At 36.5% G+C, this 14,081-nt stretch overlaps 1 protein-coding gene across 1 annotated transcript; it reads left to right on the top strand.

Moving 5' to 3' along the window:
• Positions 1-3,475: 3,475 nt before the first annotated feature.
• LOC129275098 (corepressor interacting with RBPJ 1-like) lies at positions 3,476-13,515 on the top strand. Its single transcript, XM_064108422.1, has 5 exons — positions 3,476-3,597; positions 5,885-6,128; positions 6,719-6,865; positions 7,837-7,934; positions 8,649-13,515. The coding sequence occupies exons 1-5, from the start codon at positions 3,509-3,511 to the stop codon at positions 9,676-9,678; spliced, it is 1,608 nt and encodes a 535-aa protein (XP_063964492.1). The 5' UTR covers positions 3,476-3,508; the 3' UTR covers positions 9,679-13,515.
• The last annotated feature ends 566 nt before the right edge of the window (positions 13,516-14,081 follow it).

Raw genomic sequence — 14,081 nt, 5'->3', positions numbered from 1 at the left:
ATTTTGAGCAAATTGCTGATCTGGTAATCTGAAAATGCATACAATTCATTAAAAAAATTTGCACTGCAGTGTTTTTAAGTTTAATTGGTATCTGATTTCAATTTTGGATTTGGTCAGTGCCTAAATACATGAGGCTGTTGATATGAAGGTGTGTCTCCACTTTAATATGGACAAAAGATGAATTTGAAGAGAGCCTGGACAAGTGTTGTGGTCATACTTGATCCACCAAACAAGCATAATGATCAGCAACCTGTGAATCTTTTGGATTTACTTAATGGACATTAAAAAAAAATATGTGCTCTTCGAAAATTAATGCCTAAAAATGTATGAACATTTATCATCATGATAAGTATCAACATGATCATTGATCCACTGGATGTTGATTTGGTACCAACTACAGTATTCTCTAAATTGAAAAGAAGACAATGTGCATTAGGATATTTGATTTTGAAAAGAACTGTCTTTAAAAGCAATCATATGGCTAGATTATTTTGTGTGTCTAGCATAGAAATCATGTTGCTACAACTTAAATCAAGTTGTAGCAACTTGATTGAAGTTGTAGCAACTTGATTGTGCAACTAATATTGTTTAATCATATAAAAAAATGTACAAAGCATCAATACATTAGCATTTGTTCCCCCAAACAAGTAATAAGAACTTCTTACAAGGTACTTCCAATGTATTTTATATGTGTCCGTCCGTGATGTCCGTCCGAGATGTCCGTCCGAGATGGAAAATATTTGCAATTCTCTCAGAAGTTTGATATTGGTTAAGAATTCAATATGCTGAACATAGAAGCTAACATACCCGAGTGTAAGTTGCATTAACAATTATTGGTCAATGTTAAGCTATTTAGATAGAAACAATAAAAATGTTCAAAAATTCTGAAAACCACATTTCTATCATGTCCGTCCGTGATATGGCACATTTAGTGGCTACCTATGTTTGTAGGTAACCATGGCAACAAACTTTTTTCATCATTCAGCATACTTTGTCCTACCCTTCACTATAAAACACAAAGGAACCATGTTCATCTTATTCCTAATTTGTTACAAGCCTTCAAAGTTTTCAAAATCTATCAAATGTCCGTCCGTGATGAACCGATCACGCTCATATCGGAGGCGCGATGGCTCAGTCGGTAGAGCAGGGGTTTCGGATTCCGGTGACCCGGGTTCGATTCCCAAGTGGTGCGCTAGTGCCCTCAAGGCTTATCCTCATTACCAGGTCCCTCGGAGAGGACCTTAAGCCGTTGGTCCCCTGGTTGCTTGCTCACAGGCATTCGTGCTTTTTTAGCAGTCAGGTAAAAAATCTCGATATAACATAACATTAAAAAAAAGTGAAGGTCATTTTGTCCTGCGTGAAATTTTAAAAGTAATAAAAAGATGGTCACTAAAATTGAAGTTCATTTTGTTTGTGAAATATTTGGCAAGCCCCCCTCCCAAAAAAAGGTTTTAACTAAAAATGATTGAAGGCCATTTTGTTCCTCTTAAAATTTGTCAAGTATAAAAAAAAAATCACTAAAAAATGAAGGTCATTTGTCCCACGTAAAATTTGACAAGCCCCCCCCCCCTAAAAAAAAATGAAAGGTAGCTGATAATGATTGAAGATCATTTTTTCTTGCATAACATTTTACAAAAAAAAGTGTGTCACTATTTGGCGAGCCCCCTACCCTCCAAAAAAAAGGTTTAATTAATAATGATCGAAGGTCATTTTGTCTCTCGTAAAATTTGACAAATAAAAAAAAAGTTGTCACTAAAAAAAGAAGGTCATCTTGTCGCGCGTTATATTTGGCAAGCCCCCACCCCCCTAAAAAAGTTTTTCATTAAATATAGAAAGTCATATGTTCAAAGTAAAATAAATTTGGGAAGCAAAAAAGAAAAGGACAAAAAAGAGCAAAGAATATGAACAAAATATCCCCATTACAAATATTGCTGTGATTTTCATAAGGAGGTGGGGGGGGGACTTAACTTTGTACGAACGACATTTTTTTTTTACATCCAAAATATTGACTATGAATCTCAAAAGGTGGAACGGGCCAGAAATGCTCAACCCCCCCCCCCCCCCCCCGATCTGCCATTGATTCCAATCGATAATGACTTTTCCCTGCAATACTGATGCTTGAAATCAAGATACTGAAGATTGATATATTGTAATATAAATTATGAACGTCTGACAAAAAGATAACCAACCGATCACCTGACCGATCAGCTGACCAGTACGTGAATCACATCGTAGTTGATCAGTCCCCACAGCGTTTGGAACGCTCACCAAGAATTCAAGAAAAAAGACTGAAAATGTAAGTTTAACCTCAATCCATTAAATTTCAAATGTCGTAGAAGTTTCCTTATCATGTTTAAAACTAATTAATACCTAAATTGTTACCATCCACTATGTATTAAGGCGTACATTTGCCAAAGTTCTTGGGTGCAAATAGAAACGGCAATGTCTAACCGGTTTTATCACTGATGTCGCCTATGAGGTCCATACATGTAATGTTTGGACCTCATTGGTACTAGGAGTGATCTCCAGTCTGTCCAGATCTCGATGTCGTTCGAATCCTCAGACATCACTTCGCGGATCGCTTGGATTCGCCGTGCGCCGTAATGTTGATATGGACTGAAGTTAGCAACCGAATCATGTGAACATGTGGCGAACAAACTGCCAGCATGCTGCAGGCGAATCTTTTGGTCGCATAACTTCAGTCCATATCAACATTACGGCGCACGGCGAATCCAAGCGATCCGCGAAGTGATGTCTGAGGATTCGGACAACGACATCGAGATCAAAGCTGAAATACAGCCGTTCCCGATCACGATATTTGGAAAAGAGATGGGTATATTGACCTCGAAATGTGACTGAGAGACATTTGGGAACAAGTATTGGTGATGAGGTATGCTGGTAATCGGCCGGTGCGAAACTGCATTAGCGCCAAAGTTTCAAACTCAAACTATTAATTAGATATAGGCCCTACTTTTTATTTCATTTTTTTCTTCAATTTTTGAATGTGCTCTATTTGGCCTTTTTGTCTTTTAATTTTCACCATCATGAACAGTTTGACTTTCTTTTAAAAAAAAAATTAAAAAATGCCAGATAATGAATGATGCATGTGCAGCTATATATGCAGGCCCTGAACAATTCACCAAAATGTAATTATTTGTTCACTTCAGTTTAGTCTACATACTACATGTATATAGTCTAACAAAAGTTATGCCTAACGACAAACGTCAGTCAGACTCACTACCTACATGTAGGCCTACTCACTAGTCTAGAATATTAACCTCGTACTAGTGTGTGTGGTCTAGATCTAGATTTAACGTTTACTTATTTAAGCAAGTTAACTTACATGTAGCTTACCTTTCACAAAATTTAGTTTCAGATGAATGATAATAATGTTTTATGTTTCTGATCTTTGTCCAAAGTATTTTCAAATTCAACCATTTTACACGTTCATCAAGCCAACTTGGTAATTAAATGTTTTTTGGTTTTTTTTGGTGTTGAACAGGTATGGATGGCAGAACAGAGAACTGATGCAGAAAAGAAAAAGCAAGAAGCCTTGAGATCTGAATATGAAAGAGAACAAGATACTTATAACAATAGGTAATATTGTTTGTCATGGTGTAATTGTTCCACTTTTGCAGGGCTCCTTTAGCAGACATTCAAACCGCTCCCTTTTTAGAGTATTTGTTCTTCTTTTTTTGCTATGAATACACCAATACTTTTTTGGTATGATTTGTTACTTTTTTTTTTCAATTTCCGATCATGGAGTATGTAATATACACAGCGTGTGACACTAGCACCGATCCGACAGTCCCAGACCTGTAAAAATCACTGTCGGGCCAGTAACTTGTTGCATGAAAAGAATAAGTGAATTCTTGCCTACATGAGCACATGTTTAAAAGGGTGAATTTTCAATTTTTCCAAGTAGAATCATTTCACATTTTTTTCACCGATCTCACTACAACAGGCTGGCAATTATTACGTTGAGACAAAACTTTAAAAAATCCTCTTTTTTTCTTCTAAGAATACTTTTTTTTGTTGTAGAAGGTTGGCAGGTCTGCATTAGGCAAATTCAGAAAAGCAGTTTCTGATCTCACCTTTTGAATAACACTAACAGGAGGATGAGGGTATTTTTTTTCTCTCCAAAACCACATTTCTCCCCCCCCCCCCCCCACCCCCAGATAACAGATGTAGTGTCTTTGGGCAAGACTTTCATTCAACGACCTGAAATAAGCAGAAATAAATCAAACTTGTGTCTTGAAATATTGAAAAAAAAAAATTGGGGGGGGGGATGCAGCAGCAAAAACAATGTATTTGGGGATGGGAAACTGATACTTTCTTTTACTTTGCCTATTCATACTGAGGCTCTTTGTGGCATTGAATGACGATGCCCTTCTTAAACTTAAAAGTAAGGTTAAGTACTTGGAAGACATGAATGAAAAGTAATGCAGTATTTAAATGGAAAGTCCACCCATACATCAAGTTAGATTTCCCAGTTGATTTTCATATTTCATGACCATCTGTTATCAATCTACAATCCCACAAACTGAATTTCATGTTTCTATACCATTTACTTGTATCATCAATCATCGGTCCCACAATCTGATTTCCAAGGTTTTTTTACCATGTTTTATCAATCTACAGTCCCACAGGCAGTTTATAATCACTCGCGTCGCGTTCTGGTTCGTAATCACTCGCGTTTTGGATTTTTGGCGATTTTTTTTATTTCGGTGCGATTTTTTTTTAACGGTGTCTTCAATGAAACAGACATGCAGGGAAATTTGAGTTTCGTTTTAAGCCGGCAATTAAGTGCCTTAAAATAAAATGTACTCGACTACTGTTTTAAGTACCAAGAATAGATAACAAGCTTGATCCACCCCAGACAGCTGGCAGCAGTCTGTTTTGAGGAGTTTTTTTCAAACATTTTTAATTTTTTTTAAAATTTCTCTGTATTTGTTCTTTTAAATTTCTCTGTATTTCTCTGTATTAGTTTTTTTTTATTTCTCTGTATTTGTCCTTATTGTTCATCTCCCTTCTCACTTCTTCCTTTTCTCTTCTCAGTCTTCCCCTTATTTTATCTTCTCTTTCTCTTCTTCTACATCCTCTCCTCAATTTTCTCTTTTTAATTTTATTTTTACCCCCTTATGTCCTCCATCTTCTTTTTTCTTCTTCTACTTCTCCTCCTCCTTCTTGCTTTTCTTCTTCAGCACTTTTTTCCCCCCTGATTTTTTACGTTAGTGTAGAATAATTCACAAAGAAAGGAAGAAGCAAATAAATAGTGATATTATGAAATTGTAGCACCTCACTATGCTTTATAAAGAATACCACAGACTTCAGGAAAATCCTCCAAAGGCAAAGCTAAATCGAGAGTAGCCTTTCCTCCTTTTTCTTCTTTATTCCTTTTCTCCTTTCTTTCTCCTTTTTTCCTTGCTTCTTTCTTTCTGTCTGTCTTTTTTCTTTCTTTCTCTTTTCTCCCTCTTTCCCTTCCTTTCTCCCCCCTCTCTCTTTTTTTAGGGGGAGCCCCCCCCCCCCGCTTCCGCCGCCTATGGCTCTAAGATTTAAGATGTGGAATGTGATTATGTTAAAACAGTAGTCAAAATTTGCCTGTTATCTTAAAACAGTGGTCGAGAACGTTTTATTTAAGGCACTTACCAGCTTAAAATAAAACGAAACTCGAATTTCAATTTCATTTTATTTTTCCAGTACGTTTGTCCCATTGAAGACACCGTTAGAAAAAAAATCGCACCGAAAAAAAAAAAATCGCCAAAAATAAAAAACGCGTGTGATTACCAACCCGACGCGAGTGATTACGAACGCGAGTGAATATAATAAGCCGTCCCACAAACTGTTTTTAATGTATCTATCACTGTCTTGAATCTCTATACAGGCAGCTAATGGGTGATGTACGGGTGAAGCATGGCCTGAATTTCATGTACGAACCGCCCAAGGGCATGAAGCAAGAAGAGAAGGAGGACGGGGATCAGGAGTACAAGTTTGAATGGCAGCGTGGGGCTCCTAGAGAAGGCTACGCCAAGGACATGGAAGTCACCGACCAACCCTTTGGTATCGCTGTCCGCAACGTCAAGTGTATCAGATGCCACAAGTGGGGCCATGTCAACACTGATAGAGAGGTATGCGATTTTCGGTGATGTTGCATGAAGCCAATTGTAAATTTATGCATAATATAGGTTCATATTACCCATTTGATCTTTTTGACCTAGTAAATTGGGTGAATACGAGTTTGTCTCAAAAACAAATTGACTAAATCAGATGACAGAATTAATGACAAAAAAATGGTCTACTACATGTAAGAGACAAAATCTTGTATTTCTAAATTCACCACTTAGCATGTTTGATCCTGAAATGGTTGTAATATGTAAAAAAAATATATTCTCTCTTACTGTTGTTATACATTTGAGTTCAGGTATCAGCACACACATAAACACTATAGGAATTCCATTTGCTCCCATCAATAACAGAAGCGCCAAGCTTGTTAACATGGAGACATCTTAGTTTGACCATTGTATTGCATTTCTTTTAGACACTAAATCCATCAGAATTCAAGTAAGTCATGTCACACACTTGGCTCTTTATTCTTGGAAAGTAGTATGATACAATTTTCAGAGGATATACAAGTCATGTATTTACCATTACCAGTACCCTGCTATCCCTATGATACAACACATTTTTTTGATAAACTTCCCATTGCTTTCATCTACAGTGCCCAAAGTTTGACCAGACCAAGGATGATGAGATTGCTGGACCCAGCACCGATAAATCTGACCTGATGGAGGATATGAGAAGGGGTGGGCTGGCCCTGAAACAGAACGTCCTCGGAAGGAAAGTCAATGAAGATGCTAAAAATCAGGTGAGATGACTGTCTGTATGCAAGTAGATGTCACGCTCTCTGTTGTATGTTTTGTGTAATGTGCTCTGAAGGCATGCCAATTCCTGTAATCAGATATGGTGGCTCAGCGTTAGAGTGCCGGCCCCACCAACTTGAGGTTGTGAGTTAGATCCCTGACTGAGCTTCACCAAACACTTGAAAAATGAGACCCTCCACCATACTGTCAGGCGCTCAATGTATGAGAATGGAAAAGGTTAATGATTTATGCAAGGACCGCTTGGTAATACCTAGGTTGGCATCTTTCATGTGACCTCGCCCTGGAATCTAATGTACTAGTACATCTTTTCTTAGCATGTTGGAGAATCTTGGTGGATAGAAGGGAAGAAAATGGCATTTAAATGTCACAGCAAAATATCTGTCATTTTGGAAATCATTTGTTTTTGCTTTTTTAACATTTAATTTCTCCTACAATTTCATTTTACCTTTGTTTGATTGAAATGAATATTGCGAGAACCAGTAGTAAAAACAGAAACATGGTTTTCAGATATTGGATCAGATTTGTCTTTATTATTCTCCCGCTATCTAAGTTTGGAGGAGTATATATATCCTGGAGGAATCTGCGTACAGTTGAACATGTGGTTTGGCAGTCTGTCTGTCGCAAATCCTGCGGGTCAAACTACTTCCCCAGTTTCTCTAACTTACTCTTGAAACTTGGCACACACCTTTGTTTTAGTGTGAAGACAAATCTTTTTATTGCATTGCCATGGTAATGACATGTTATGCCAATTAATTATAGAAAACTCTGACTATATGAGTCTTTCAAATTGTTGTACCAGTATTTTATTTACAACTCGTTTGTTTTCACAATTTTAAGGTACCATTTTTTTAAATGTAAAGATTTTACCTTATCACTTATAAAACGAAGTTGATTGGACATTAATAATTCCAATACAAATCTAATTAATCGCCCCAAATTTTATTTGATATTGCAGAAATTTGTTGGCAGCAGTGACGATGAGGATGAAGATGTGGAACCAGAAGAAGCTTTCCTCAAATCTCTCTCCATGAAAGATAAAGTGAAACTACTTAAGTAAGTATGCTCATGCTTACATTGATCCAAAAAGAATTTGTATGTTTCAAAATTCATGTGCCACCAACATTCAATAAGTTTTCCTACATACATGTAGAATTTGCTGCAAATGAGAATGGAAACATAGAAATATTTAACTCGGCAAGGAACCCAAAGCATGGGGAAGAATAACGACATCTTTTTAAAAAAAGTACAGTGGTTCTGTAATAGGAGAGAAATACAATGACTCATGCAGAGTGTTGAGTACTCTGTTGTTGACCAATCTGTTGAGGTTAACTTGCAGGAAGGCACAATAATTATCACAAAGGATGTGAAATGTGCAAAAAAAAAATTTTTGACTTGTTTTGTATCCTTCGCTATTCTGATACTTTTTACATTTGTTAGAAATCGTACAGTGGAACTTGCCGCAGTTGAATCTGCCGGGGTTGATAAAGTGGCTCTAACTAAATATTCATCTCAAGAAATTGACTGAAATATTTCAGTAAACTTGAGACATTATACTAGGAATCCTAAGCCAGGCATGTGACCTGTAGATATAGGCTTTTATGAGCTGAGCAGAATGATTTAGTGGATTTGTTTTGACACGATTGGAACATTTTTGTCCTTGCAAAAAATAAAAATAAACAATAATATAATAGTAAGACATTAATTTGCTTAGCTGATGCACATGGAATTGGATAATAATTGATTTAATATTTTTTTTCCTAATTGCAGGAAGTTGGAGAAGATGGAGAAGAAGCAGAAGCGTCTAAATTCAAAGAGCTCTAAGAAGAAGAAGGACATGAAGAAGATAAAGAAAAGAAGAAAGGCATCGCACTCATCAGATGATAGTGATAGCTACTCAGATGAACGAGCGCAGAAAGACAGAAGGAGGGAAAAGGAAAGGCAGCATGGTGGAAAATCCAGAAAAGGACAGTATGCTGAATCATCTTCGGATGATGAACATTATAAGAGAGATAGAAAGGAGAAAGAACGTAAGCATAGTGGAAAATCAAGGAGAGGACATCACTCTGAAACCTCATCAGATGATGAAGTTGATAACAGAGACAGAAGGAACAAACAACGAAAGCATAGTAGAAAATCAGAAAAAGGACACCATTCTGAAACCTCTTCAGATGATGATAGTAGTCTGGATGAACATGAAAAGAGAGATAGGAGAAGGAGAAAGGAAAATGGACACAATGGAAAATCGAGGAGAGGACAGTATGCCGACTCTGATTCAGAGAGTGATTCAGGAGAAGAGCGTAGAAAGAAATCAACCTCAAAGCATCATGGTGAAAGACGGACAATTAAGCTGGAGAGCGATGGAGAGAGTAGGAAGAGAGAAAGGAAAGATGATCGGAGAGAGGAAAGGAAGATTAAGAGAGAACCAAGAAGTGATAGCGAGGAGAGAAGACATAAGAAAAGCAGCGGGAGGGAGGAGAGTGACAGACACAGAGAAAAGAAAATTAAAGTTGAACGTTCTGATTCTCCAAGCCGTGATAGATATGAAAGGAATGGAAATGATAAGCGGATGAAGGAGGATGACCAGATGGATAGAAGACGAAAGAACGAAAGATCAGTCAGTCAAAGGGATGACAGACATAGAGGAAGAGCTTCTAGGGACAATGAAGATGTGAATACTTACAAAGAAAGCAGAAGGGATAGAGACAGAGATGGAGGAAAGAGGGATAGAGAAAATAGAAGAGAGCACAGAGAAGAAGATAGGGGTCATCATCGCCATGGTGACCGTGGTGGACGATGAAGAATCCCTGGCCTGAAAGGGAATGGTATGATGTTCAATCCAGTATGTAGTGATTATTTTAGTTCTGTGAACTACTAGTAACAGTTCTGGGGTGTTATTCTGAAAATTGTCTTAACTTTTATTGTAACTTTTCTTGTAAGTCGGCAAGATAACAGCTCACTAGAATTCTCTTAAATTGGTATTCTGAAAATTGTCTTTGTAAGGACGTCCCCTATTTTATCTCTGACACGCCCAATATTTCCTCATCAATCAATCATTAAGCTTGTTATATGCTTAGGTCAACCAATAGAAGTGTCTCTTCTGAAAAATAATGAAGCGCATAACTGCGCATTGTTGATATGAGGTGTAATTTCCTTGCGCCCCCGGCGCTTATGCTTGTGCGCTTCTGTGCTAAAAATACACGTGGCTCTTCTCAGAGACATATTTTCTCTGAAAAGATTCATCGTCTCGAACACCAATTTTTGATTGCTGAAAAGTCTACCAATCCGTCGTTATAATGTGTTTGGAATGTCTCCTTTTGTAAAACATGATGTTCTTGCGGGATGCAGCAAGAAATAATTATTGCAGACGGACAATATTGCATGCAACAATAAGTTACAATAGCCCCCTACCTCTTGTAAATTTTCTTGTATTTTGCAAGAAAGTTAACAGAACGCAAAGATAAGAGAATTTTCAGAATACCTTTTATCTCGATATGTTATCTTGTGCAAAGGGATATTTATGCGCCGTTTTTAACTTTATGCATAATTCTAGCTCTGACATCATGCACGCTCAGCGAAAGTTACAAAAAAATATACAAGAAAAGATACAAGAATTTTTGGAATACGGATTTCATTGTAACTCTAAAGGTACAAGAATATTTCTCTTAAGACAATTTTCAGAATACGGCCCCTGGATTGCAAGACAATTACATTTTGGTTGATGGTCACGTAGGGCATTTGCTTGGGTTCTGTACCAGCAAGTGTTATTTTAGATCACAATGGGATAGCACAAAGAACAATATGAGATCACTTTCATTTGAGTGAGATGGTCCCACAAAAATTTTAGTGTAAAATTCATTCAATCTGTAACGATAATGCACAAAATAATGTAATTTGAGTTATTTTGTTGATTGCATCTTGAGTTTAATGGTCAAATGTCAAGTAAACTGATCATGACATCTGTTCACCATAATTGACTGAATCTTCTTGCATTTCCAAATTTATAGTCTCTCCAAAGTAAACCGACTGAATTCTGCAAATCCACTGAATTGTTTTTACAATGTATCTGTAGGTAAAGATTACTTGCCACCAAAATCGCTCTTTATGGAAGCGCTGTGGTGTAGTGGTTCTGACTCTCGCCTTGTAAACAGAGGGTCGTTTGTTTGAATCCCACCATGGCCTAGCGTCCTTTGGCAAGGCGTCAAACTGCACTTTGCCACTCTCACCCAGGTGCTAATTGGGTACCGGTAGGAAACAACCATCATTTTGGTTGGTTTAGCAAGTGTGCGCCTAACAGGCTGCTTGAAATGCTATGAATCCAGTGACCGGGTAATAATAATTGTGAAGCGCTTTGAGCAGTAGTAGATTGATAAAGCGCTATATAAATGCCAATTATTATTATTATTATTATGAAAAAGGCATATTAATGTTTATCCATACATGTATTTAGGGATCGATCAATATTGAATTCATGACTTTGCGTTCGGTAAATTCTTTGTTCTCAAATCCAAAACAAATCTTTTCAATGGCAATGTTTGACAAAGTGCACTTTATGATTCTTCCAAATACTTTTATTCCTGCTTTTGACTTGTATCACAAAATGTAGACCTATTTGGCACATGTGCACCGATAAACGGTTGCCTGGCCAGGATACTCCCCAGGGAGTGGAGATGGTGCACTTAATGTGTGGAACAGTGATGGATCCTATGACTGGGGTAATAATAATAATTACAATGTAAAGCACTTAGAAACCAATGTATGAAGCGTTATATTCTATATTTATTATTATTTGGGGGTAGCTAATAAAAAGCTGTATGATGTCAACCTTTTATTCTTCGGAAACAGTCCCCTAATCCCTGTAGAGGAATCTTTTGAGGCAAAAGAAAGTTCTCACATCTGTCATAACTCAAAAAATCGAGCTGTCCTCAAAGTTTTTATTTTATTTTTTGAGATGCAAGGTTTTTGTAGTAGGGCAATTCCAAGCAAAAGTGGACATTTTCCAAAAAATTATATTGGCTGTATTTCAAATCTGGATCAAATTTTTCTATCAAAACTCAGATGGAATTTCATAAATACAAAAGGTGAACATAATTAGCCACAACATTTTTTTCTTACGCATCTCCTTATAGGAGAATCCAAACCATACAAGAAAGTCTATACATGGGACTACATATATTGTTTTTTACTTAATTTCAATTTAAAAGAAAACTATTGCTTGATTTGTAAAATTTTCTTTTGGATAATCTGAAGGTCATCATTTTACATCATATCAAACAAAAATTTTAAAATATAAGTTCATTTTACGTTACCTGTGCATGGATATTTCTGATGTCACTCTGTAACCGTCACTCCGTAATCGGGTATGGGTTTATCTTTAAGTTGTAATTAATGAAATAATACACCAATTTTTTAATGTAATGCAGCATAATAAAAGCTAGAACGACATAGAATCCAATCAATAAGTCAAAATTATGATAGCAATTCAAAGTTCACAGATTTTGAGCAATATGTTTTCTCCTCAAATATGCATGTCCATTTTGCGTCACTCCGTAACGATGTTTATAAATATTCATATCTCATTAATTCAGTGGATCAAAATAACAAATGTTATTATTTTGAAAAGAGGGTTTCAGCAACTTCTGTCAGGTACCATTTCTTTGCAAATAACTATTCAAATATGGGTGATATCTTTGTTTGAACTTTGAATGCAAAAATATTGTTTCTGAATGTCACTCCGTTACCGTGGAACTGCCCAGTAGTGAAGACATGTCTGCTTCTATAAAAGTGCACCTTCAGTGAATAACGTGATTATACTGTGATGACGTGCTTTGAAATATTACCTAATTTATTCAAAGGAAATAAAAGGCACTGTATGCAAAAATCTTGTCAACTTCAAACGTCAAATTTTCATTTTTTTTTGCTGTAGACTGATTGATCATTTGTTATGTGTAGCCAATACTATAGCAGCTAAGGTTCGGGCAACCTGGGAATCATACCATGTAAGTTGTCAGCCTTGACACTTAACTTAACCCTATATTTGGCTGGAGGAGGGGGGGATTTAGCCCCCTTAACATTTTCACGATCAAACTGTCACATAAAAACGATTGTGTCGCAATGTTTCAGGAGTTTTACGCCTGGGTACATGTACGCGGTACTTAAAATACAAAATAGTACATGCCAAGTTGCTCAAATACGTGTTTTCATGTACAAATCCGATGGTAATCAATTTGTGGATATCAGATAATGTCATAGCAAGATTTTGGGTTCGTTAGGAATTGAGGGCAGCTCGGAAATCCACGGAACTACTAACTAAATGTTTTGTCAGGTTTTGATATTAAATCCTGCATGTTAAATTAAGTCCAGCCTCGTGATATGCTTACTGTATAAGGTTCTCCTGGGGAGCGTTTCATGAAAAGGACTTGTCCAACGTTATCTCCGACAAGTCCTGTATTATCCGACACCTCCTATTGGAGTTGTGCTTCTTAGCCAAAAGAATTTATTCCAAATTATTTTCTTATTATGTGTTAAAAATTTAGTTAATTTTAGTTCTTGTAAATAATTGTATACACACTGTATGAGTCTCCTGAACATGATTTTGTGAATTTATTTGTAATAGAATCATATGACAATGTACAAATCTTAAGCTTTGAATTAATCCTTATTTCAACACATTTGTACACTAATGTTAGGAGATTACCTAATTTGAGAATGTTACATCGCCTCGACGGAAGCCTGGATTGCCCACGAGTTTGTAAAATGCTGGTCTTGCAAAGCCAGTTTCAAAATCCCGTTGCGGTTGTGTGATTTTCTCACATTACTTTTTCCATGAATTTGTGATTTATAAACGGGGAAGTTCACCCTGACACAAAGTTTATTGTGAAAATAGCAGAAAAAAATGAATTAAATATTGATGAAGGTTTGAGGGAAATCCAACAAAGATTTGAAAAAGTTATTAGAATTTTCATTTTTTTTTTTATTTGCGACGTCATATGCGAGCAGCTTCCAATGTATCGTCAATTAAAAATATCACTGAAATCTCATTTTCTCAAAAAATTAAGGATAGATTTAATTGTGCCTTCAGTATATCAGGAGACAAACTATTGCACACCCACTCCCGAAAGAAGATAATTTTTAGTCATTATAAACCATTAAAAAATTGAAATTTATGCATTTTATATGACATAACATTTGTGGCAGCTGCTT

Source organism: Lytechinus pictus, chromosome 13 (assembly GCF_037042905.1).
Source record: "Lytechinus pictus isolate F3 Inbred chromosome 13, Lp3.0, whole genome shotgun sequence".
NCBI lineage: Eukaryota > Metazoa > Echinodermata > Echinoidea > Temnopleuroida > Toxopneustidae > Lytechinus > Lytechinus pictus.
Note: the sequence above shows the minus strand (reverse complement) of the source record. Positions and strands in the feature narration are given on the sequence as shown.

Coding starts and splice junctions, on each gene's coding strand:
- LOC129275098 (XM_064108422.1), top strand. CDS start 3,509: ATGGCAGAACAGAGAACTGATGCAGAAAAGAAAAAGCAAGAAGCCTTG. Junction 3,598..5,884: donor CAAGATACTTATAACAATAG/GTAATATTGTTT, acceptor ATCTCTATACAG/GCAGCTAATGGGTGATGTAC. Junction 6,129..6,718: donor ATGTCAACACTGATAGAGAG/GTATGCGATTTT, acceptor TTTCATCTACAG/TGCCCAAAGTTTGACCAGAC.